The 23,945-nt window shown below is 43.7% G+C and overlaps 1 protein-coding gene across 3 annotated transcripts in view; it reads left to right on the forward strand.

Annotated features, from left to right (window-relative positions):
- LIMD1 (LIM domain containing 1) overlaps positions 1-23,447 on the forward strand; it is a 64,182-nt gene extending 40,735 nt beyond the window's left edge. For all 3 annotated transcript variants that reach the window (XM_037890244.2, XM_043540778.1, XM_043540777.1), the window contains 6 exons: positions 2,277-2,344; positions 4,086-4,148; positions 7,677-7,807; positions 13,644-13,695; positions 14,469-14,537; positions 15,372-23,447. In XM_037890244.2, the coding sequence (XP_037746172.1) occupies positions 2,277-2,344; positions 4,086-4,148; positions 7,677-7,807; positions 13,644-13,695; positions 14,469-14,537; positions 15,372-15,509 (521 nt within the window). In that variant the 3' untranslated portion in view covers positions 15,510-23,447. The remainder of the gene's footprint in view (positions 1-2,276; positions 2,345-4,085; positions 4,149-7,676; positions 7,808-13,643; positions 13,696-14,468; positions 14,538-15,371) is intronic.
- Positions 23,448-23,945: the final 498 nt, after the last annotated feature.

Genomic DNA, 23,945 nt, shown 5'->3' on the forward strand with positions numbered 1-23,945 from the left:
CCTTGAAGTCTGCTGTAGTGCATATATTTGTATGCTCCATGCTAGTTGATTTGGAGAGTCAAATTGTCAAAGTGAGCTGCATCATTAAATTCTGCTTGTACCCAGAGTGCAAACCTGTGTTTGCTCACAGAAATGTGTGTTCCGTGCAAGCATGAACTCCCCCCACACCTCTAAAAAACAAAACCAACCCCCCCCTGTGGTTTGACAGGCTTCTACCCAGTGGGATTTTGAAACATGATGTCTGGTTTCCTATAGCGGCTGTCTGAAACTATTTGACCTTGCTGTGAACAGTCTTTTGGGGGCAAGGCTAAGAGCTAAACTGGAACATCATTCCCTCACGTAGTTATCAAGCTGTGCTTTCCCATCCGACCTGGCAATAAAAACCTATCGTAACCCAGTTGTCCTTAAGTGTGACAGAAAACCCCATTACATGGTGGTTCTTCTATCATAGCTAGTCCCTTCAGATGCACTTGTTACCTGTCCATGCTGCTGATAAAATTGGCTGTTGCATGAGCAAACAGTGGCTGACTTTTCAAGAAATGCGGCTGCAATATTCTTTTCCCTTCTTTGTCGACCTCCAGATCAAGCACTAAAGACAAAGGGTGAAATCCTGGCCCAACTGAAGTCAGTGGCAAAATTTCCATGGACCTCAATAGGGCCAGGATTTCAAGCATTTGATTTCCTAACTAGTGGTACATGGTGTTTTCTGGCCTGTCTGAAAGCGCCCTCTGGTGTACACACCATGAAACTGATTACACTTTAATTATGTTGCTTCATTCTGTTGTCTGCCTTTGTTAATTCTGTACGTTACAGTGAGTAGCATTATTATTTTGTGAGTGCCAGAAATGTGCTTCGTCCTGCACAGAACGTAGAGGAAAACATAAATCCTGTGCCTAGCAGCTTACGCTCTAAGCACAGCAACCTACAATAATCTGGCAATATTTGTTTTCTTAGACAGTACTTACCCTATGTAATGTATCAAATGGGATGTTGTACATTCTGCTCCTAGAATTATACTGCCTTTTCCTTGCTGAAGTTCCATGTACGTGTCTGAAATCAGACTCTGGCCATGTACTTTCTAATCAGGAATGCTGGCTGCAGGGTTCCTCCTTGGAAATTGCAGCAGGTTTTGTAACATTTTACCTCCGACAGATACACAAGCAGATCAGCTGCCATTTTAGAGGATAATGTCACAGCCTTAACGGGGAAAGTGGATTGTAAAGAGACACAAGAGGTACTCTAAAAATGAATGCAAAAAAAGCTCTTTTTTCCCCGGGGGGGAAAAAAAATCACACCATTGCTAGCACCGGCACAACTCCCAAGGCAGTAGCAATAATGGGCATGCTAGTATAGTCCAGTCACAGGCGTTTAGCCGTTGTGGTGCCTAACTCTGCTCAGAGCAGGTCCAGATGATTTGGTGTTTAAAATGCTGACAGCTGCCAGTGCCTTAGTCCACCTAAAGACATGCTCCCACTGGTGGAACAGCACTGGTGGGAAATTTTAAAGAAATAAAGTCTAGTATAGATAAACCCCTGTTCACACACCCTTATTTACCTAACCACTCACCAGCGGTGGCTTCCAGAGTGAATCAGCAAACTATCCCTACTGCTTCCCTCTCTCACTTAGTTTCAGAGAGGAGTGTGGGAGATGGTATTTTGTGGCATTAAGCAGTATGTTGTGCTGAGGTCGTTTCTTAGGTAAGTTTTATTCGATAAAAGGACATTGAGACTTTAGTAACCATCTAGCCACATGGAATGTGAAACTCTCATTGTTGAAATCACCCTTGTTGCAACACAGTGATTAGAGTCCAAAGATTCATAGATTCATAGATATTTAGGTCAGAAGGGACCATTATGATCATCTAGTCTGACCTCCTGCACAATGCAGGCCACAGAATTTCACCCACCACTCCCACAAAAAAACCTCACACCTATATCTGTGCTATTGAAGTCCTCAAATTGTAGTTTAAAGACCTCAAGATCACAGGACTGTCATTAAAAAGAAAACCTGGTTAGTGATATTCTAGGCCTGGAATAGTTTCTAGCATTCAGCTCAGCTGGATGATAATAGAAATCATAATCATAATTATTGTCATGACAATAGCACCTAAGAGCTCTAGTCAAGAACTAGTGCCCCATTTTTGCTAGGTGCTGCACAAACGGAAACCAAAAAGACAGATACTGCCCCAAATGCATCTCTTTTACCAGCTTTTGGTAGTATATTTTTTTTTCCATCGATCTACTCACTTTTTTCTCCCTCCTCTTTTTTCTCCCTAGGTCGAAAACTGAGAGGAAAAGCCTTTTATTTTGTTAACGGAAAGGTGTTCTGTGAAGAAGACTTTCTGGTGAGTGCATTTGTGCCCTGTGCCTCTCCTGTTGCAACTTGCATGCTGTGACTCAGAGAAACTGTAATGCAGGCAACTCACAGATCCAAGAACTGACATTTCAGCAAAAGACTGGCAACAAGCAGCATTCACCGGAAAGGGATTGGGTTGTATGTTCAGATATGGTGGGGATGAGGGCATGATAAACTGAGAGAGAGAGAAACAAGCGAGGGAACAGATTTTCCCCTTCCTATCAACTTTCTCTGACTGGGCATTTCTGAGAGAGATGAGACACCCTGATGCACTGTGGACAGAGTAGGGCGAGCAGTGCTTAAAAATATTTATTAAATACCTATCTGATTTAGGTGCCCTTCATAACAGCACCCTGAAACAACATTAAGACTTCTGCGGCTCTTTCACACGCTATGGAAGTGGCACGCTTAGGGCCGGTTACAAAGTCCACTGATGTCAATGGGCTTTGGACCAGACCCTTACTTTGGGTACTGGGCTGAACTATGCGAACAGCATTGCTCTAGAAGCAGTCCCTCTGATCATTTATGGAGTGGTTGGTGGTCCCTATGTAGGTGCATCTGGGTGGCACAGAAATGACCTTGGACTCCAGGCAGAGAGACAGTCCTTGGAGTACAAGAAAAGTCACTGAAAAAACAGGATGTAAAGAAAAAAAAGACTATGAAAAATAAGTTAATGAAGCATTAGATTATGGGTGTTTAGCTAAGACTTTTGGGAGGGTGATTTGTTTTGTTTTATATTTTTTTTGTGTTGTTTTGTGAGTTAGTTTGTTGTTTGTTGGTTGGTTGTTAGTTAGCGAGTGAGTGAGTTCATTCTGCTTCCCCTTTCTCCCCCGAAGTGTCCTCTTATTGATCAGCCCCAGCGATTGCTACTGGGGAGAAGAGGAGTCCCTCTTTAGTTTCCCTCTCTCTCGTGTAATTTAAAAAAATAGATGTTAATAATCCAGGCATTGTAAAACATACAGTCTAATTAGATATATTAAAAATACTTGGTGGGCTTGATGCTCATTTACACTAAAACCCTTTCTACTAATCATGCTGTGTAAAGCACATTTAAAGTGGATGTCTTTTACATTTGGTGGCAGTGGTGTAAAAGTGGCATTAATGTAATTGAGAATCAGGTCCATATGTTTAGTTCTTGGCAAAAATAATCCTCTGGGCCAAATTCTATTCTGAATTATACCAGCACTAAGCTGGGACAGTGCCATTGACTTCAGTGACATTTATGCCACATTTATACCACCATAAGTAAAGGTAGAATTTGGCCCTCCAAGTTTACATTTATGAACCTAGTGAGATTGCGGGCCGGATTTTCAAATTAGGCCAGGTTCTATAGATGTACACCTAATTTACACATACAATTACGAGATGTACATGCATAATACCTGATATTTGCACATACATGGTCAGATAAGCACACATGCATTATCAGTAGATCCCTGATTTGCATGTGCACATTTGGTATTTGCTCACATATGTTAAACTCAATTTAAACTTAAATTAGCACCCTAGAGTTATTGAAATTTACAGACCCTCTTAACTTTGAAAATCTGACACTGTAACTTTGAGATATTCTAATGAGGGCCTACCCAATATTTGTTGTTTAGACAAAACAAAAGGAAGCTTTGCTTCATTAAGGAGTGCTGAGCAGAGTAAGACATCACTCCCCATCATACAAAGTGTGTGTGTTACCCAGCCGTGTAAAATGTTAAGCCAATTTTTTTTCCTTGCAGTATTCAGGTTTCCAGCAGTCAGCTGACAGGTGTTTCATTTGTGGTCATTTGATAATGGACATGGTAAGTGATGCTTGCCTCAGAAAGAAAACAGCATTTTAGAATGATGTCTCCAGGGCAAAAGAAATTCATGTATAGGATCACCTCATTTGATCTGTTAGTCTAGCTGGTGTGATGACTTGTGACAGTGAAAGAATCCTAATCCTCTGGCTTGTCATGGCCAGGAAGCAAAACTAGCATCCATTCGTGTTTGTTGCACAGACACGTTTTCAGTGTCTGTTTAAAATGAACTTTGGTCTGAAGAGCAGGACGTTTAAAAACACACTGACTTTGACTTCTTATGAACTCCTGTGGCAGTTCAGTGATGATCCTGTCCACACCCATTGCATGAGAGCATGGCTCCCCGCAGCCCATTGAGCTTGGGGGCAGGTAGGGCATTGGTGGGCTGGGGGCTGGACCATAGTATCTGTTACTATGCTGGTCCTCTCTTCGCTACATTTGTCTCAGCCTGTTGCAGAAGAATGAAAAGAGGTATTTTCTTTTGTTGGCTCTGTATTTCCTGTCCTTTAGTTATGCAGTGTCCCCATATTCTTAAGGTTTTAGACAGAGTTTAAAGGAAAAATCAGTCATTTTTTTCCTTTGACTTTTGTAATTTTGAATCTCTGAATCTAGCCCCTGCCAACTCTTCTTTCCAGCTAAATAATTCTAGTCTTTGGAATTTCTTGCTAAATGTAGATCCCAGCTGCTCTTCTCTGGACCATTTCTATCTCTGCTAAATCATTCTTACAATTAAATTACTAAAACAGGACGTAGTATGTCCTATGACACTGCACCATTGTCTGATGTAGTGTCATAAGTATATTATTTTCATAAGCACATAAGAATGGCTACACTGGGTCAGACCAATGGTCCATCTAGTTCAGTATCCTGTCTTCTGACAGTGACTGGTGCCAGTTGCTTCAGAGGGAGTGAACAGAACAGGGCAATTTATCCAGTGATCCATCCTGTCATCCAGTCCCAGTGTCTGGCAGTCAGATATTTAGGGACACCCAGAGCACAGGGTTGCGTCCCTGACCACTTGCCTAATAGCTGTTGATGGACCTATCCTCCATGAACTTATCTAATTCTTTTTTGAACTCAGTTATACTTTTGGTCTTCACAACATCCCCTGGCAATGAGTTCCACAGGGTGAATGTGTGTTGTGTGAAGAAGTACTTCCTTTTGTTTGTTTTAAACCTGCTGCCTATCAATTTCATTGGGTGACGTCTGGTTCTTGAATTACGTGAAGGGGTAAATAACACGTCCTTATTCACTTTCTGTAATTGTATAGACCGCTATTTTATCCCCTCTTGGTCATCTCTTTTCTAAGATGAACTTCCGCAGTCTCTTTAATCTCTCCTCATATGGAAGCAGTTCCATACCCCTGATCATTTTTGTTGCCCTTCTCTGTACTTTTTCCAATTCCAAAATAGCCTTTTTGAGATGGGGCGACCAGAACTGCACTCGGTATTCCAGGTATGAATGCACGATGGATTTATATAGTGGCATTATATTTTCTATCCCTTTCCTAATAGTGCCTAACGTTTTATTAGCTTTTTTGACTGCCGCTGCACATTGAACAGATGTTTTCAGAGAACTATCCACAATGACTCCAAGATCTTTCTTGAGTAGTAACAGATAATTTAGACCTCATTATTTTGTATGTATAATTGGGATTATGTTTTCCAATGTGTATTACTTTGCATTTATCAACACTGAATTTCATCTGCCATTTTGTTGTCCAGTTACCCAGTTTTGTGAGGTCCCTTTGTAACTCTTCACAGCCTGCTTTGGACTTAACTATCTTGGGTAATTTTGTATCATCTGCAAACTTTGCCACCTTTGGGGTTTGCCCCTATTTCCATGAATATGTTGAACAGCACTGGTCCCAGTACACATTTTGGGGGGGACTCTATTTACCTCTCTCCCCTAAAAAAAAAACTTGGCCATTTATTCCTAACCTTTGTTTCCTATCTTTTAACCAGTTACTGATCCATGAGAGGACCTTCCCTCTTATCACATGACTGCTTAGTTGGCTGAAGAGTCTTTGGTGAGGGACCTTGTCAAAAGCTTTCTAAAATTCCAAGTACACTATTTCCCTTGTCCACATGTTTGACCCCCTCAAAGAATTCTAATAGACTGGTGAGGATTTCCCTTTACAAAAACCATGTTGACCCTCCCCAAAATAGAGTTCATCTCTGTGTTTGACAATTCTGTTCTTTATTATAGTTTCAACCAATTTGCCTGGTACTGAAGTTAGGCTTACCGTCCTGTAATTGCCAGGATTGCCTCTGGAGCCCCCCCCTCCCCCCTTTTTTTTTTTTAAAAATTGGCATTACATTACCTATTCTCCAGTCATCTGGTACAAAGTCCGATTTAAGCAATAGGTTACATACCACAGTTGGTAGTTCTGCAGTTTCACATTTGAGTTCCTTCAGAACTCTTGAGTGAATATCATCTGGTCCTGGTGACTTATTACTGTTTAATTTATTAATTTGTTCAAAATCTCTTCTATTTGTGCATCAGTGTGGGGCAGTACTTCAGATTTTGTCCCCCAGAAAGGATAGCTCTGATGTGGGTTTCTTCCTGACATCCTCTCCAGTGAAGACCGATGTGAAGAATTCATTTAGCATCTCCACAATGGCCTTGTCTTCCTTGAGTGCTCCTTTAGTACCTTGATCGTCCAGTGGCCCCACTGATGGTTTGGCAGGCTTCCTGCTTCTGATGAACTTTAAAAAAAAAAATTGCTGTTAGTTTTTGGGTTTTTTGCTAGTTGCTCTTCAAATTCTTTGTTGGCCTGCCTCATTGTACTTTTACACTTGATTTGCCAGAGTTTATGTTCCTTTCTATTTTCCTCAGCAGGCTATGACGTCCAATTTTTAAAAGTTTTTTTTCACCGCTGTAAACACCTCTTTTACTCTGTTTAGCCATGGTGGCATTTTTTTTATCCTCTTACTGGTTTTTTTTTTTTTTTTAATTTGGGTTATACATTTAATTTGAGCCTTTCTTATGGTGTTTTTAAAAAGTTTCCATGCCGCGTGCAGGCATTTCACTCTTGTGACTATTTCTTTTAATTTCTGTTTAACTAGCTTTTTCATTTTTCTGTAGTTAATCTGCTACTGTGATGGGTTTCTTCAGTATTCCCCCCCACAAAGATATTAAATGTAATTACATTATGGTCACTATTGCTCAATGATTCAGCTATATTCACATCGTGGATCAGATCCTGTGTACCACTTAAGACGAAATCAAGAATTGCTTCTCCCCTTGTGGGTTCCAGGACTACCTGCTCCAAGAAACAGTCATTAATAGTGATTAGAAATTTTATTTCTGCAGCCCATCCTGGGGTGATATATACTCTGTGAATATGAGAATTGTTGAAATCCCCCATTATTATTGGGTTTTCTGTTTTTGTAGCCTCTCTAATGTCCCTTAGCATTTCACAGTCACCATCACCATTCTGGCCAGGTGGTTGGTAGTATGCTCCTACTGCTATACTCTCATCTTTTAATGCCTGTTCGTGAGCTCTCTTCTGTCTCTGGTTTATTGCAGATCCTGCAGGCTCTAGGGAAATCATACCATCCAGGCTGCTTCCGTTGTGTGATCTGTAATGAATGTCTGGATGGAGTGCCATTCACGGTAGACACTGAGAACAAAATCTACTGTGTCAGAGATTACCACAAGTAAGAACAAAGGAAACAGCTAAGTAAACCTAGTCGAAAACCCACTCATTCAACCTTCAAAATAGTGTAGGTGTATGGTCTAGTGGAATAAGCATGGGACTGGGTGCTAGGAACTCCTGACCTCTTCCCTTCATTCTGCCACTGACTTCCTCTGTGGCTTTGGGTAAGTCACTTAACACCGTCTGCAAAATTGATGTCATATTCACCTATCTCTCAGGGGGAATGTATGGTTCAATTAGTTAATGTTTGTAAAGTGCTTTAAAGGAGTAAGAACTAAATCAGCCCTGAAGTAAACTGGTAAATCCCTTTGAAGCCAATGGGAGCTACACTTAGTTATACCAGGGGCTGACTCTGGCTTGTAAGAACTAAATATTATTAGGATGTCAGTGCGGAATGTGTGTGTGTGTGTGTGTGTGTCTGGTGGTGGTGGTTGTTTTCGTGAGGGGATGGGGGTTAGTATCCAGCTTTTTATACAGTTAGTTAATTAAACAAATGATGTATCATAAAAAAAAATCTACTTGCAAATCACTAGAAATATACTATCTAGGGAGATTAAAGGGCTACTGTCATACGTAATATTATACCTGCCAGTTGACATACACTTTGAGCCATTCACTTACTCCATTCTGCTGCCTGATTCCTCTTACGGTCAAGGAGGGTATTGAAATATACAATACTCCTGCTCTCAGGTACTCCATAGAATTGTCTTATGTTGCACTTGTGCTAAGGTTTTAATTTCTTGTAGATGTAACTATTACTATAGAGTAATTACTACAAAGTAATATAAATGTATTATAAACTATTACTATAAAGTAATGCAGACTCCCTTGCACTTGAAATGATTTGAACCCATCCAAAACACTATTCAAGCTTGATCCTGCCCCAACTGTAATGAAATCAGGCCCCAGGTCTTTTAATATGTCTGTGCAAGGATTATTCCTGTGTCTAATTTTCCCTGTCCCCACTTCCACCTCTCAGAGTAGCTACTTTTGTGGCTGTCTGTTTTCAGACAGATAATGAAATGCTAACCTATTCCTACTTCCTAGCCCTTCTTTAAGTGGGGTTCATTGCTCTTTCAAGGACTCCTTCAACCTGAAATCTACCCCTGAATGGCTGAATAATCTGCAGTAAATAGTACTTGTAGATGAAAAAGTAAATCCTAGAGCCAGACCATGACATTTTTAAACATCCGGATCGCCTTTCAACAAAAAAGCAATTTCCTACCTTTTACGGTAAAAGAGCTGGCACTCTACTATTATAGTGTACATGAGCCGTTAAAAAAGGCTTGTATGACCTAGTGATAGAAACTGCTCGGTGGTTCTTCGAGTGCTTGTTCATGTCAATTCCAATCAGATGTGCGCATGCCGCGTGCATGGATGTTGGAAAGTTTTTCTCTGAGCAGCTCCCGTCAGGTCAGCTGTGGAGCACCCTGGAGTGGCGCCTTCATGGTGCTGGATATATGACCCTGCCTACCCGACCCCCCTTCAGTTCTTTCTTACCATCCATTATGGCCGTTGGAACAATGCTCACTTGCTCAGCAAGTGCTCCCTTAGCGTTCTCCTGTTAGTCGTTCGAGTTTCAAGTTAGTGTTATAGTTAATTTAGCACATAGTTGTATTGTTAATTTACATAGTTAATTTAGTACATAGGTTGGGAGTTGGGCCTCTTCCCAATCCCTGACCCCACCCTTGTGCTCTGGGGCATGCTGCGAGCCCAAGGCTTTAAACCCTGCAGTGTTTGCAATAGGCCTATGCCCATCAGTGGTCCCCACGACTGTTGCCTAAAGTGTCTGGGGGAGGCGCACCAAACGGAGAGGTGCAAAATCTGCAGGGCTTTTCGGCCAAGAACCAAGAAGGAGCATGATTTTTGCCTAAAACAACTTTTAATGGAATCCGCTCTCCGCCCACAGCCGGCTGCGAACTGCCAAGATTGGCACCGAGCGTGTCCATACGGAGTGCTCTGGCATCCATACGCGACATGGCACCAGGGAAGGACTCTAGCACAAAAGACCCTTGGCACCAGCGCTCCCCGGCACCGTAGCCAGGAATAGCAGCCCAGCACTGCTCGACTTCCGCGATGCCGCACAAGCAACACAAGAAGGCCAAAAGGGGATGCTTGCTGGCCCCGAAAACCGCAGGACCATCAGGATGCCTGGGCACACCCCAGAAAGGACCCAGTGCTAAGTCGGCGCCGTTGACTTTAGTGCCCCAGAGGGACTGTTGAGTCCAGCACGTAGTGACTTTCTGGCAGGGTAGTGTGAAGTGGAGGTGTTAGAACCTCCCTCCATCCCGGACACTTTTGAAGCCACCAGGGACCTGATCGAGATGACGGCTGCACAGCTCCCAGTTCTCGGGGACAAGCCTCAGCTGCCAATAAGACCAGTCCCCAGTGAGGTCATCCCGGCACCGGTGCTCCACCACATCATGGCACCAGTCTTTGATTCATAGGCCCTCGGCGCCGCCGTGGTCATCGCAACCAGGCTCCACTTCCTCAGAGTCTGATGCCGCTGGTACTACTTGAGACACAGTTGACATAGGTCTGCGAGGCAACCGCCTTGACAGCCGTCGGCGCAGTGGCCCTTTTGGGCCCCCTAGACTTACCCCCAGACCCAGGACACCTTTTCAAGGGGTTCAAGATCGGTAGCCTCAGAACACCGGCTACCCCACTCTCCTAGGGACGGGCCTACGCCTCGGGGATCCGAGGCCACTCTGTCCCAACTGCCCCTTCAGGCTCGGGTCGCGGCTGAGGCACCTCCAACACAGGACCAGCCACAGAGTCAGGCTACAGCCACCCCAGCTGTAGCTGCCACAGGGGCATGCACTGACCAAGAGGTCAGGGAGCTGGAGGGGCAGTAGGACCCGGTACCTTCTCTGGCCAGCTTGTCTTCTTCCCCTGATGAAGCTGTGGCGGGGGGTCAGCTTTGGGCTCTCCTCCAATTGACCACAGGGCTCATCAGGACCTCCTTAGGCAGATGGCCTCGACCACCTCCTCTGCTTGCAACCCCACATTGCGGGCAAAGGACCCCATGGTGGATATTCTCACTCCCGAAGGTCCATCACGGGTAGCTCTGCCTTTGATCAAGACTGTTCAAAACAACATAAAGACCCTGTGACAGACCCTGGCCTCGATTCAGCCGACTGCCAGGGACTGGGACTCCTCCTCAATGTGAATAAGTCAACCTTGTCCCCGACCCAAAGAATAGAATAAATCGGGGTGGTGCTGGACTTGGAACAGGCAAGGGCGTTCCTGCCAGAGACCTGATTCCAAGCCATAACAGACATTATTCAAAACGTCAGGCGATACCCAACCACTACAACAAGGGGATGCCCGAGTCTCCTCGGCCACATGGCAGCCTGCACTTACGTAGTCTGGCATGCCAGACTGAGGCTCAGACCATTCCAATCGTGGCTCACTTCGGCCTATCACCTGGGGCGCGACAGCCAGGACTCAGTGGTGACGGTGCCACAGCAAGTACTTGAGTCCCTCCATTGGTGGCTCGACCCTCAGATGGTGTGCGCAGGAGTCCCCTTCAACAGCCCACAGCTCTCCTTGTCCCTGGTAATGGACATGTCAGCACTGGGTTGGAGGGCACATCTCGGAGATCTCCGAACACAGGGCCCATGGTCAGAGAACAAACTCTTACTCCATATCAGTATCAGGGAGCTCAGAGCGGTGCAACTAGCATGCCAAACTTTCTAGTCCCTACTGCAAGGCCAATTTGTGGCAGTGATGATGGATAACACCACAGCCATGTTTTACATCAACAAGCAGGATGGAGCCTGGTCCTCTCCCCTATGTTGGAAAGCCCTCCAGCTATGGGAGTTCTGCATAGGATGCCTCCAGGTGAATGGAGTGGGCTATCTCCCAGGTGTGCAGAACAAACTAACAGACCACCTCAACAGGTCCTTCCTTAATCACAAGTGGTCCATCCATCCAGGTGTCATACATTCCATCCAAATCGATGTTTGCCACCCAGAGCAACAGAAAGTGCCCAACGTTCTTCTCCTTCCAGAAACACAGCTTGGGTTCAATCTTGGACACGTTCCTGCTACCTTGGAGAGACCGCCTCATGTATGTCTCCCACCGGTCCCACTCATGCACAAGGTGCTGCTCAAGATCCGCAGAAACAAGGCAAAGGTAATCCTGCTTGCCCCCACGTGGCCCCGTCAACACTGGTACACCACGCTTCTGGAGCTGTCAGCGGACACCCCGATCATACTACCACTCTACCCCGATCTGAACACACAAGACCACAGTTGCCTTCACCACCCCGGACCTCCAGTCCTTCCATCTTACAGCCTGGAATCTTCATCGTTAAACCCGATGGAGCTCCTGTGGTCGGGACCAGTGAGGGAGGTCCTACTAGGCAGCAGGAAACCATCCACCAGAGCCACTTATCTAGCTAAGTGGAAGAGGTTTATTTGCTGGTGTGCCCAGCATCACACACCTCCACTCCAGGTGCCTGTACCATTCATCCTGGAGTTTCTCCTACACTTGAAACAACAAGGCCTGGCAGCATCATCCAATAAGGTACACCTCGCTGCTATCTCGGCCTTCCATCGGGGAGCATCTGGACATTCCATATTCGCCAACCCCATGGTAGGGTGTTTCCTCAAGGGCCTGGACAGGTTATATCCGCACATGTTATGAGCTGGCCAAGGTCCCACCCCCTGCTATTATGGCACATTCTACAAGGGACCAAGCCTCGTCAGCTGCTTTCCTGGCCCAGGTCCAGATACAGGAGATATGCAGAGCAGCAAGTTTGTCATTGGTGCATACATTTACCACTCGCTATGCTATCACCCAGCTCACCAAAGATGATGCGGCATTCATCAGAGTGGTGCTCCAATCAGCAATTCCTTGACTCCGACCCCACCTCTGGGGTAGAGCTTGGGAGTCACCTGATTAGAATTGCCGTGAACAAGCACTCGAAGAAGAAAAAACGGTTACTTGCCTTCTCGTAAATGTTGTTCTTCAAGATGTGTTCAAGTCCATTCCAATACCCACCCTCCTTCCCCTCTATCGGAGTAGCCGGCAAGAAGAAGGGGGGGTCGTGTCGGCAGGGTCATATATTCAGCGCCATGAAGGCGCCACTCCAGGGGGCTCCACAGCCAACCCGACAGGAGCTGCTAAGGGAAAAACTTTCCGACATCTGTGCACGCGGCGCACGCACACCTGATTGGAATGGACGTGAACAACACGAAGAACAACAGTTGCGAGAAGGTGAGTGACTGTTTTATCTGAGGGTCTGCAGCTACCAGCTTGGTATGGCTCCTTCTGAGAATAACTAGCCATGCTCACCACTCCTAAAAGTTTTCAATTTTAAAAAGTGTCTAAACACAGCTGCCCTTCCATTCTAGAGGAAAACAGAGTACTGAGAGTTGACCTCAGAAGTAGTTTCTCAAAAGTGTTTATTCCAAAATGGCAGCTCCTCAGATCAGAGCAGTTTCTATCAGTCACACCAGGATATAACTGGCATAAATGACACATTTGAATGGATCATGTACAATATTCACTGATAGATTCTATGGTCCGGATGCTCATGGCCTGGATGTATAAAAAACTTGTAGACTGGCCCTGGGATTTACTACTTCCTCCATAAGTAGTGTTTACTGCAGATTGTGCAGCCATTTGAGCCAATATTAGGGCTATATGGTGGTATCCAGTTTGTTTACAAAATGAACTAACAAACACTTGGAATGAAAAGCTCTTCACAACTCTATCCTTGCAGATAAAGTGAAAAACCACATGTTGCAGATTACCTCTTAGTCAGAACCTACAAGCCTCTTTCATACAGATGGTATGGGTGTAACTGTAATTTCCCATTGCTCTTTTAGAGTTTTAGCTCCAAAATGTGCAGCATGTGGACATCCCATTCTGCCGACTGAGGTAAGAACCTTTTTTGCTATTGCTTACAATTCTTACTCCACTGCTTTCCTGGGGACCCCTAGGATCATGCCATTTTTTACTTTATGCTTAACTCTCTGTCAGACTGAATGTTTTCCTGGCTCACAAGAGCTGTACGTTTCCACCAGAGTGTTGCTTTCACAGCAGTCTCAGCCTCTGTTGGCCCAAGGTTAAGGTGCAGTGTTTGAAACTCAGTGGTTCCTCTGCTTGATTGTTCAGTTTGCTACAACTGTGTTAATCTGCTCTTTTCACCTTCTGTGAGATTTTGTTGCTGTTACTGGTAGGTCAGGCTAACTTGTCCCTTAGTCAATACCAAGTTGCTGATTTGAAGAGTGTTCCATGTATGAGGGAGTGCCCTCCACTAGAATCGAGTTCTTATTCATCATAATCTTGTTAATTTGTGTCTTTTGGTAGAACCAGTTAAAAATGCTGACACTTTCTCAGAAATGTGAAATATTGAAGGATTGCACATACTCCTTGCTGTATCCATTTGGGACTGACTTGGCCAGCAGAAATCTTTTAGTCTCTGATGTTCAGTTTTCCAGGGTTGCCTACAGTAGATTGATGACGAAGCTTTTCTGAAAGCAGATCTGCAGATGGCAGGCTTTATTTGAGGTTTTCTGCCAGTGGCCCACATGCATTTGTTCAATATCCACATTGCTACAGGAAGAAATTCACAGAACCCATGTGTCACATCCTCCTTTACCCCCTCCGCCCCATCTGTTTAATATAATTTTTTGCTTTAATACTTACAGGGGTCTGATGAGACAATTCGGGTTGTGTCCATGGACAAGGATTACCACGTGGAATGTTATCACTGTGAGGTGGGTCGACAGCTTTCTAGGGGCAAAGTGAAAAAGATACTATTTTAAAAAGAAACAAAATACGCAGGTATCTTGGGAACTCAGCAGATCAGCAACTGACCCTCAGGTTAAGTTCCTACAGCAGTTATTAACTGCTGGGAAATGTCCAACATAATATGTCTAGGGACAAAGGTTTCCAAGGATATGTCCAAACTCTGATGTGATTTATTACCTGGAAATTCATGGTTGGGAGATTAATTTTCTTTTTGCTATTGACTTCACAGGTTTGGCACAGCTCCCCTAATGGGAGCATTCATTTAGACAGAGCTCCAGCAGGATCAGGCATGTTCTCCACATTGTCTTGACTTCTGAGCAAGTTTAGGTGACACAGTAATCATCTAAACACCTGTATTTCCGTTGCTATTGCTAGTGATGAGGAACTGAGATTGTAGTGCCCTGATTCATGTGACCAGTTTTACATTGGTGTAATTCCATTGACTTCAATGGAGTAAAACAGTGGTGAATCCAGCCTGGATATTTTAAGAAAAATGCTAGTGTATTTAAGATGTACAGGGACATAACTCTCCCATAAGATCTAAGTAATAAAGAAAAACTACTAAACCAGACTAACCTTACTGTGCTGGAGGTTGAATCTTTTGGATGTTTATGATGGATGCTTTCCTACCCATGACAAATCTAGGTACTAGGGGCTTATTTTGAAAGAGCTGTCAACAGTTTAAGAGCTCATGTCCTTATCAGGGAATTGATCTCCTTTAAGTACTGGCGTCAGGTACTAGTTGGTTCTTGCATCAGAAAGCAAATATACATTTTAATAGCCACCTGGTCTTTTTGCAGGATTGTGGGATGGAACTCAATGATGAAGATGGACATCGCTGTTATCCGCTAGATGAACATTTGCTTTGTCACTCCTGTCACCTGAAGCATATAGAGAAAGGCACAACTCCAGCAGCTATGTACCAGCATCACTACTAGTCAGTACTGCTAATTCCCAGAAGCCTGTCAGAGGACTTGTTATAGTACACATTTTCCCCAGTTGATTTCCAGTATGCATTTTCCCCAATCAGTGATTTACAGTAAGAGGATACAGAGACATTAGGTAGATTTTTTTTTTTTTCAAGGTTTGTATGTATGTGAGCTCCACTCTTATCACAAATATGTTTGTTTGAACATGTAATGTTTTCCGGGCTGGTCGATTTATTTCCCTGTGCCTTTTTCTGATCTCAAGAGCTCTTTGCTTTCACTTGGGAAGATTTTTCAGTAGAAGCACAACCATCTATCACATCAGTGAGTTCATATCGTGCCATGCACAATTAATAAGCCACAGACCTCTCTACCTACCTGCTGAGAACATTTCTTCAGTCTGTGAAGTGGTTTCTGACGAGCACGTTTCATCAAGTCCCCTAAGGAGATCAGCTTATTAATACTGATTCTTAGAATCTTTTTAATTCTTTAGAAAAGGGGCTCTGTGCACAAAAGCACATTCAGACCTTTCAGTTTGTTCCCAGAACTTCAACGCCAGCCTGGCTGTGAAATGGTTGAGACGCAGCCTAGCGATCGGAGCACAAACCAACCAGGCATCTCACTTGGCTGCTGAATGTCCACATCCCAATGATTATTTTTTTTACAGCTGGAGCATGATATACAAAGCCAGTATGGTCACCTGTGCTGCTGCTTGTGCATGAGCATGGTACACTAGGATCACTTTGTATAAAGTCTGAGCAGCAAATTACATTTGAAAAGTTCTGGATGCTGAAAATCTGTACGTGAGGGCAGTCTGTCTCCCATTGTCTCTTGCAAAGGTCACTTTAGAAAAGAGCTCTGGGCCTTTCGTTTTGCCCATGGAACTCAGATATCAACATGGCTGTGGAAAAAGGTGCGAGTCAGGAGGCCTCGATACTCACTTCGACAGTGTTTATCCAGCTCAGACCTGTTTCATAATGGTGCCTATTTAGAGTTCTGGGAACAGATTCAAGAGCATGATGTGAAGGCTTTATGTTTGCACAGATTTAGAGCCTAACTTTGCAACCCTCACTTGTGAGTAAGTCTATTGGCACACATGGATTTGCTCACATGAATAAGGATTACTTATGTGAGCAGGATTAGATCGTTACTTTTTTGTTCCGTTTAGAAAGCAAAAATGGCAGCTGTTTATACTTTTTAAACACCCGTGCGTGTTAGATATGGGATAGGTATTATTTACAGTACACATACTGTGCACACTAACGCTTTGCAGAAACTGGTATACAGGTACTTTTTTTTAATTTAAAAAACCAGCTGTTTCACTGCTGTTTAGTGTCTGTGAACTGACCTCCCCAACGTATCCGAAGTGCATTGAAGACTAATTAAATACTAACTAAATCCTTCTGCATCAGTGCTAAGCTATTAATTTAACCCTGTTTGATAGTATGGTGTATAGTTTTCTCCAAGATCCACCATGAAACAGGGCTGACTAAATTAGCTAACCAGTGGTAACTACATTTCAGGAATGAGCCGGAGCAAAGTAGTAATACTCTTCAACCAAACATCTCTCCCAATAACAACTTTCTGGCGCTAGCTAACTGCTTGAAGTTAAAAAATATAGGGCCAGATTCTGCCATTCGTATTCCCATTGAATAGTGTCTTATCCCAGGAGTAGTCCCCCTGAAATGAATGGAGGAATAAGGTATTACTCAGCTAATGCTGGCAGAATCTCGCTCACAGTTGATGATATTCTAATATATACATTTCTCCCACTCCTGCCCCTCCATGTTTTCCCCCCAGCCTAGAGCTGAGAGGGCCCAATCCTGAAAGGTGATAAGTGCTTCCTACAAATTGCTAAGCGTGCTCAACTGCACTTTGCAAAATTGGGCCCAGCTGATTTTCTCTGTTCACCGAATGTTATGAGGGGGGCATTTTGTCCCACACAGCAGTAGCTCTCAGCATCCCAGCCAAAGTCACCCTCTGTCACTCTTTCCAGTGACAACAGCAACTTCCAGGTGCAGCTGTCACTCTGTCAAGAGGACAGATAGGGCTCTTTCAGAGCTATTGATCGTACTGTTTCCTGTGGTAGAGGATGAAAGAAAGCAGTGCAGATTGCTCCATGTGCCTGGAGACCATGAGACAAGCAACTTTCACTCTCCCCACTCTCCTTTCATCCACCTCTCTTTCTTTCTCTCTCTCCTGTGCACACACTATCTCTAAAGTTGTCTAGATTAGTGGAGGAAACTTTTGCTGGGTGTTTTTTAAGACCTTAAAATATTAATCTGCATTAACAATTTATTACATATCCTCATTTGCCACAGTGTGAGTAGAAATGAGCAGAACCCAGCAATGTCAGATTTGTATGCTGAGATCATTCAGCCAGGCACAGGTTTAATCAGTTGCACAAGCAAGCATAGTCAGTGGGGAGGGCATTGGTTCGACATCTGCAGGCGAGAGCTACAATGTGATTTAGTAGTGATGGGCAGGTTTTCAATCCGATGCCTCAGTTTGCCCTGCTCTGGCCAGAAACCAGGCAAGGCTCTTGTCAGGGTTCCCTCCCCACTCTGAACTCTAGAGTACAGATGTGGGGACCCGCAAGAAAGACCCCCTAAGCTTATCTCTACCAGCTTAGGTAAAAAACTTCCCCAAGGCACAAATTCTTCCTTGTCCTTGGAACGGTATCGCTGCCACCACCAAATGAGTTAGACAAAGATTTAGGAAAAGGACCACTTGGAGTTCCTGTTTCCCCCAAATATCCCCCCAAGTCCCTTCACTCCCCTTCCTGGGGAGGCTTCAGCGTAAACAAGGTGAGCACAGATCAGACGCTTGGGTTTTTAGGACACTAAAAACCCCAATCAGATCCTTAAAAACACAACTTTTTATTATAAAAAAAAAAAGTAAAAGAAACGCTTCTGTAAAATCAGGATGGAAGATAATTTTATAGGATAATAAGATTTAAAACACAGAGGATTCCACTGTAGGCAAAATTTTTAAAGTGACAAAAAAAAAAAAGGAATAAACCTTCCTCTTAGCATAGGAAAAATTCACAAGCTAAAACAAAAGATACTCTAACACATTTCCTTGCTATTACTTACTATTTCTGTAATTTTAGTTGTATCATTCAGTAGGAGCTGGATTACTTGCTTGATCTCTCTCTTTGTCTCTGGAGAGAACACACAAAAACACAAAACAAAAACCTTCCCCCACAGATCTGAAAGTATCTTCTCCCCTTATTGGTACTTTTGGTCAGGTGCCAACCAGGTTATCTGAGCTTCTTAACCCTTTACAGGTAAAGGAGGGATTTTATGCTACCCTTAGCTGTATGCTTATGACAGCTCTGGACTCTGATTTTGGCCCAGGGCTCAGTCAGATCAGCAAAAACCCCTACAGAGAACAGCAAACTGATATTTATGACCCGTCCATTAGGTGAATGCCTCTGCATGAACTTCATTGTGGCTGCGGCCCTTTGGGACGATGACCCTGGCAGAAGGTTGGCAAGCAGTCACACAATGAAGGCCAGAGAAAATGTTCAGTAGGGCTGTTCAGCAAGTTATTGAGCAAGCGGGGTAGTTTAGCTCCGGAGCCCCAATATCCCCAAAGACTTACAGCCCCCAGATGAGTGGGGGAGGAATATTATTAAGGACAGGTAGTCACTGCATTAGTATTGAGAAACAATTCCTATGATAGTGCCCTTGGCCCTGAGGCATGATGGGGAGATTTACTGTTGATTTCAGCAGGAGCAGAATCTGCTCCAAGACGTACAAGGACTAGAACATGCAACTGGGGGGCTCAATGTGCAGCTGTTGAACAGTAGAGGGGGGAGTGCTGATGCAGCAGGGGTGCTCTACACAAGACGTCTGAGCCAGGGGTAGTAACACGTAAGGACCAAATCATGCCAGGTGCTGAGCACCCTCGACACCATTTACCTTAATGGAAGTGGAGGCTGCTCTGCTCTCCACAGGATCCAGGCCTGTAGTGCTTACAGCCACACCCAGTAGGGGTTTGAAAAAATCAGTTGCAATCTAAGATTGTGCCAAGGTACCTAGGTGGGAAGCAGTATAAATTGGCAACTAATGAACATCACTGACCATTCCTTGTAAACTAAACCATTGTGACCATAGAATATATGAATAACTTTCATAGGGATGAGGCATAAATGCCAGGCCCTGCACTACTGCTCTATCCTCAAGAGACCAGTAATCCCATGGTTAAGTTTTATTAGTGATTCTGACTTTCCGAAAGCCGCTACTATTCTTGCATTTCTGGTCATAGCGTAGGGAAGATGTGAAAACACTAACAAGGACTGGACTGGACTCTCTCTTAAACACAATAGACTCCTCAGTCATTTAGGGCAACATCTGAATGATGCAGAATAAAGATGATTGGGTTATTTTGGGCCGCAGTCAGACCAGAGGAAAAGCAATCTCACAAGAAGTCTGCTTGTTGTTAATTTAAAAATGTGCCCATGGAAAATGAGACTCAAGTACAGGACAACTTACTGATCAATAAGTTGTCTTATTCTTCTGCTGCTTCTTCTTGGGTTTAAACTCTCACTCTGCTCACTAACACTAAGAGGGGAGGGAAATGAGAGAATGAAAAAGTTACTTTGTGGAAAGCCTCTTTTGGCCTGTCATTCTGCCGTGAGTTACACTGGAGAAGATTTCTCTGAACTGATGGAAAATTCAGCCTCTGGTTCCACATGGTGTCTTGTTACTCATGTGAGTAATCCCAGAGCCCTCATCACTGGGGAAATGGAGGATTGTCCTACTTTCATTTTTAAAGTTCTATAAATTATGAGTGGTGTGAACTTTTTTTTTCTCCTGGTGTGTTTGCAGAGAGCTAGGCGGCAGCATTAAGCAATTGGGAATGGAGTGTATATGTTTGTGGTTTTGAAGCTAACGTGTACTGAATAATTGCTCACCTACCTGTTTTAACTTGTACTGTTAGATCTTTGTCAGTTTGAATGAATTTTAGATGCTTTTTGTTCTTGTTATTTGGAGGAAGATATTTACTGGTTTGCTTTAAAATCTGATGTACATTTTCATCTCTGAGTTACTTATTTGCCAAGGCCCTCTGAATGGAGTGGACACAGCAGATTTCACCAGAAGGTGTGTGGCTGCCTTTGCAGCGTCCTCTCCCTCCACAAGTACTCTGCAGGATTTCGAGGGATGGCAGTGGCAAGAGCTTGTCCTCACCACATTCTCCCCTTCCCAGGCTGTGGATATCTGAACCTATGCTGATGCTGCTAGTAGTGGCCCCAGGTCTGCACCTGTCTCTGCCAGGGGGGGTTTATGCAGGTCAGGGAGCCTGAAAGCTATACTGTCAAGGGAGAGGGAGGACCAGCAGCTCTGAGGAACTGGGGATTTCCTTCCTCAAGGACCCCGGAGATCTGTGGGGTGAGAGGCCCCACTCCCTGTCTTCAAACCTCCCTCAAGGGAAGAATGCCAGGAAACTCTGAGCCTGCAAAGTGCTGAGCAGCCTACCTCCCACCGACTTCACAGGGAATTGAGGGCACTCAGCACTTTGCAAGACCAAGCCTTCTGCAAGATCAACCTGGCAGACTTTCCTGGGCCACCTGTACCTTTTGCCATGGGCATTTTGGCAGGAGAGGAAGCGTAGGCCTTAAGCAGTTTAAAGCAGCCTCTTTGGAGAGGTAAGAGAAAGATGGAGCTATCACAAAAAGTGTGACAAATGCTGGCTTATTACATGGCTTCTAAACAACATCTCTCTTCTGTTAACGTGCATGTGCAATCTTTTGTTAAATGAGCTCTCGAAACAGCATCAGCTGAAAGCAGCAGTATGCTCTGAAAGTTAGTCTAGTCTTTGGAAACAGCTTTGCTCTTTTAGTTTGCTTTTAGGGTAAAGGATGTTTTGAAGTCTCAATTTTTCATATGATTATTCATTACAGCCACATAGTTATTTAAATTAAAAATATCTAGGGTTTGCTTTCCAAAACCAAGGTTTAATATATTTTTAACTCAGCTCATGCTTTTAAACACATACATTCTCTATTATTTCGAAGACTGATGTTGGCTTAAATTGGGATTTTTGCATAAAACATGGGGCAAGATGAAAAACTGCAGTAAAGACATTTGTGTGTGTTTTGAAATAAACAGCATGAAAAGTAGTCAGCGTCTAGAAGATTCACAAAACTGCAGTGCTATTAAAAGAAACAAAGAGGCCCAATCCTGTGCCACTGAACTCCAATGGAGATTTGTCATTTATTTCAATGGGAGCAGAATTGGGTCCTTGTTTAAAGAACACTTACACTTGCTACCAGTTTTCCTTTTTTCATAACTTCACCATGTTGGCCTGATCCTGCAAATGCTCTGAAAGTAGAACTGCTATTGACTTTGGTGGCAGTTCTGCTTATGGGCTGGCTGCTGAACTGATCCTGATGCTAAGAAATCTCTCTATCCTTTGAAGGGTTATGCTTGTATTTAACTTTATGTATATGAGTTTTCTTATTGGAGTTAGTGGGCCTACTCACATACCCTGAAGTAAAGTTTGTGTGTACAAGTTTTTGCAGGCTCAGGGCCAAAAGTATTTAATGTAAAATGATGCAGGCATGGGAATAAATGGTATACAATTTGTTTTAAATTGTCATTTAATATATTGGGGCCTCTTTGTTTCAGTTACTTAAACAGTGGGTGCTCATTTAAATTTTTAAAAAAAGAGCATGTTTTCAAACAATGCTCTGGTTTTGGGTGGGAGACATAGGGTGCTTATCGTAAGGGAGGAGCCAAAGGTCTTTGTGGGGGGAAATTGTTCATCATATTACCATAAAATTAGTTAACAGATTTTTTTGAGGGTTTTTCCCCCCCATTCTATAGAGTGGATGCAGCCCTGCTCCCTCTAACTTCAGGGCAAGGAGTATCAGGCCCCAAAAGCAAAACAGTGTTTCCTTTTTTTTGTCTTTGTGTATGTCTGTGGAGTTAGAGTGGGATTGTGCTTTGTATAATAGAACTGCCAGGTATATTATGTCACTGAGACCTCACCGTGGTGATAGGAAGTACAGTATCTCTAGGGTTTCCAGGCAAGCTTTTGTAGGTGAATGTGGGATTCATTGGTCCTTGCTTATACTGGGCTGCATAATGTCATTACAATAGGGATGGATTGGGTCAACAACATATGCTCTCCCCATCCTAAAAGACTGACTATCTGAATCTGGCAGTGAGAGTCAGAAGACTTTCCGTTCTCCCATCACATGGCAAGTCCACTTTCTATGACACTGGCTAGATGGCACTGTTGTGTACACCTAAGAGAAGCAGATCTAGCCGTCTGCATTCTCTGGTGGGCTTTGGAAATACTCGCCTTTTGAAACAGCCCCTCAGAGGGCTCATAGGGAAATAAACTGACTGAGGAGAATCAAATTCAGGCATCTCTAGCACTAAAATTCCTGAGCCCACTAAAAGGGAAACAGGAGATCATGCAGCAGAGTGCACCACCTGCCTGCCTGAGGAAAGAAGTTGGGCATAATTTCTGCCCTATGTGGAAAATATAATGTATAATGTAGTGCCATTAGATGATAGTTACCTCACAGAGACTGTGTCCCATATACTCTAGTGTTTGCTGCAAAGATGAATGAATAACTTGCTTCCAGAACTATTTTTATGCCCTTACTAATAGTGACCCTTATTCCCAATGCAGCTGGTCTGCAGTATACACCCACACTTGAACTCAGGCGCACACAGGAATTACACTGCTTTCTACTCCAGAAAGTAAATCCAGAACCCAGGTGGAAATACTGAATGGTACTAATTTTTGTTGCCTTAAAACTCAAATCCAAAAGAGAGTGTACTAGAACTGCTGTTGGTGTTACTAACCTCGGCTACATGTGAATATGGTTTTCTTTCTTCTGTGCTGTTAAATATTTATAATGAAGGCCTGTAGCAATGGCAAACCTTTTGGCCTGCTGTGATTTCAGTGATTAAAAAGAATATAATACAATAACTCTGAGTCTGAATTCTTTTCTAATGTGATTACTGTATATTGCTTTAGTCAGGTCAGAAATTGAGGGGGAGCAATTTATATTGTAAACTGGGGGATTGGGTCGGCTGGATCTATAATGAAAAACAAATATTTGATTAAACAAAAGTTTTATCTTTAGGCCTTTATACTTCAGTGTACATAGATTCCAACCGCAATTCATCCCTCCCCTCCCGCAATTTCAACACAGAAACCTAGCTCAGGCTTAGTCCATCCTTCTAGTAACTGTGTGCTCTGTCCCTGTAGCGATCTCCCGCAGGAAGTTATTGTTCTAAGGTTTCCTTCTGAGTGCTAGCTGGAGCCTCCTGCCCTCCTTGGTGCTATAAATCTTTTCCTAAAGGTATTCTTGATCTTCTGAAAAAAGTTCTTTAGAATATGTTTATTCTAAAGTGTCTCATTTATTTTTCACACCTGACTTAAAGGCACATTGTCTTTTCTCTCATGTACAGATCTCCTCCC

This window comes from Chelonia mydas, chromosome 2 (genome assembly GCF_015237465.2).
Source record: "Chelonia mydas isolate rCheMyd1 chromosome 2, rCheMyd1.pri.v2, whole genome shotgun sequence".
Taxonomy (NCBI): Eukaryota; Metazoa; Chordata; order Testudines; family Cheloniidae; genus Chelonia; species Chelonia mydas.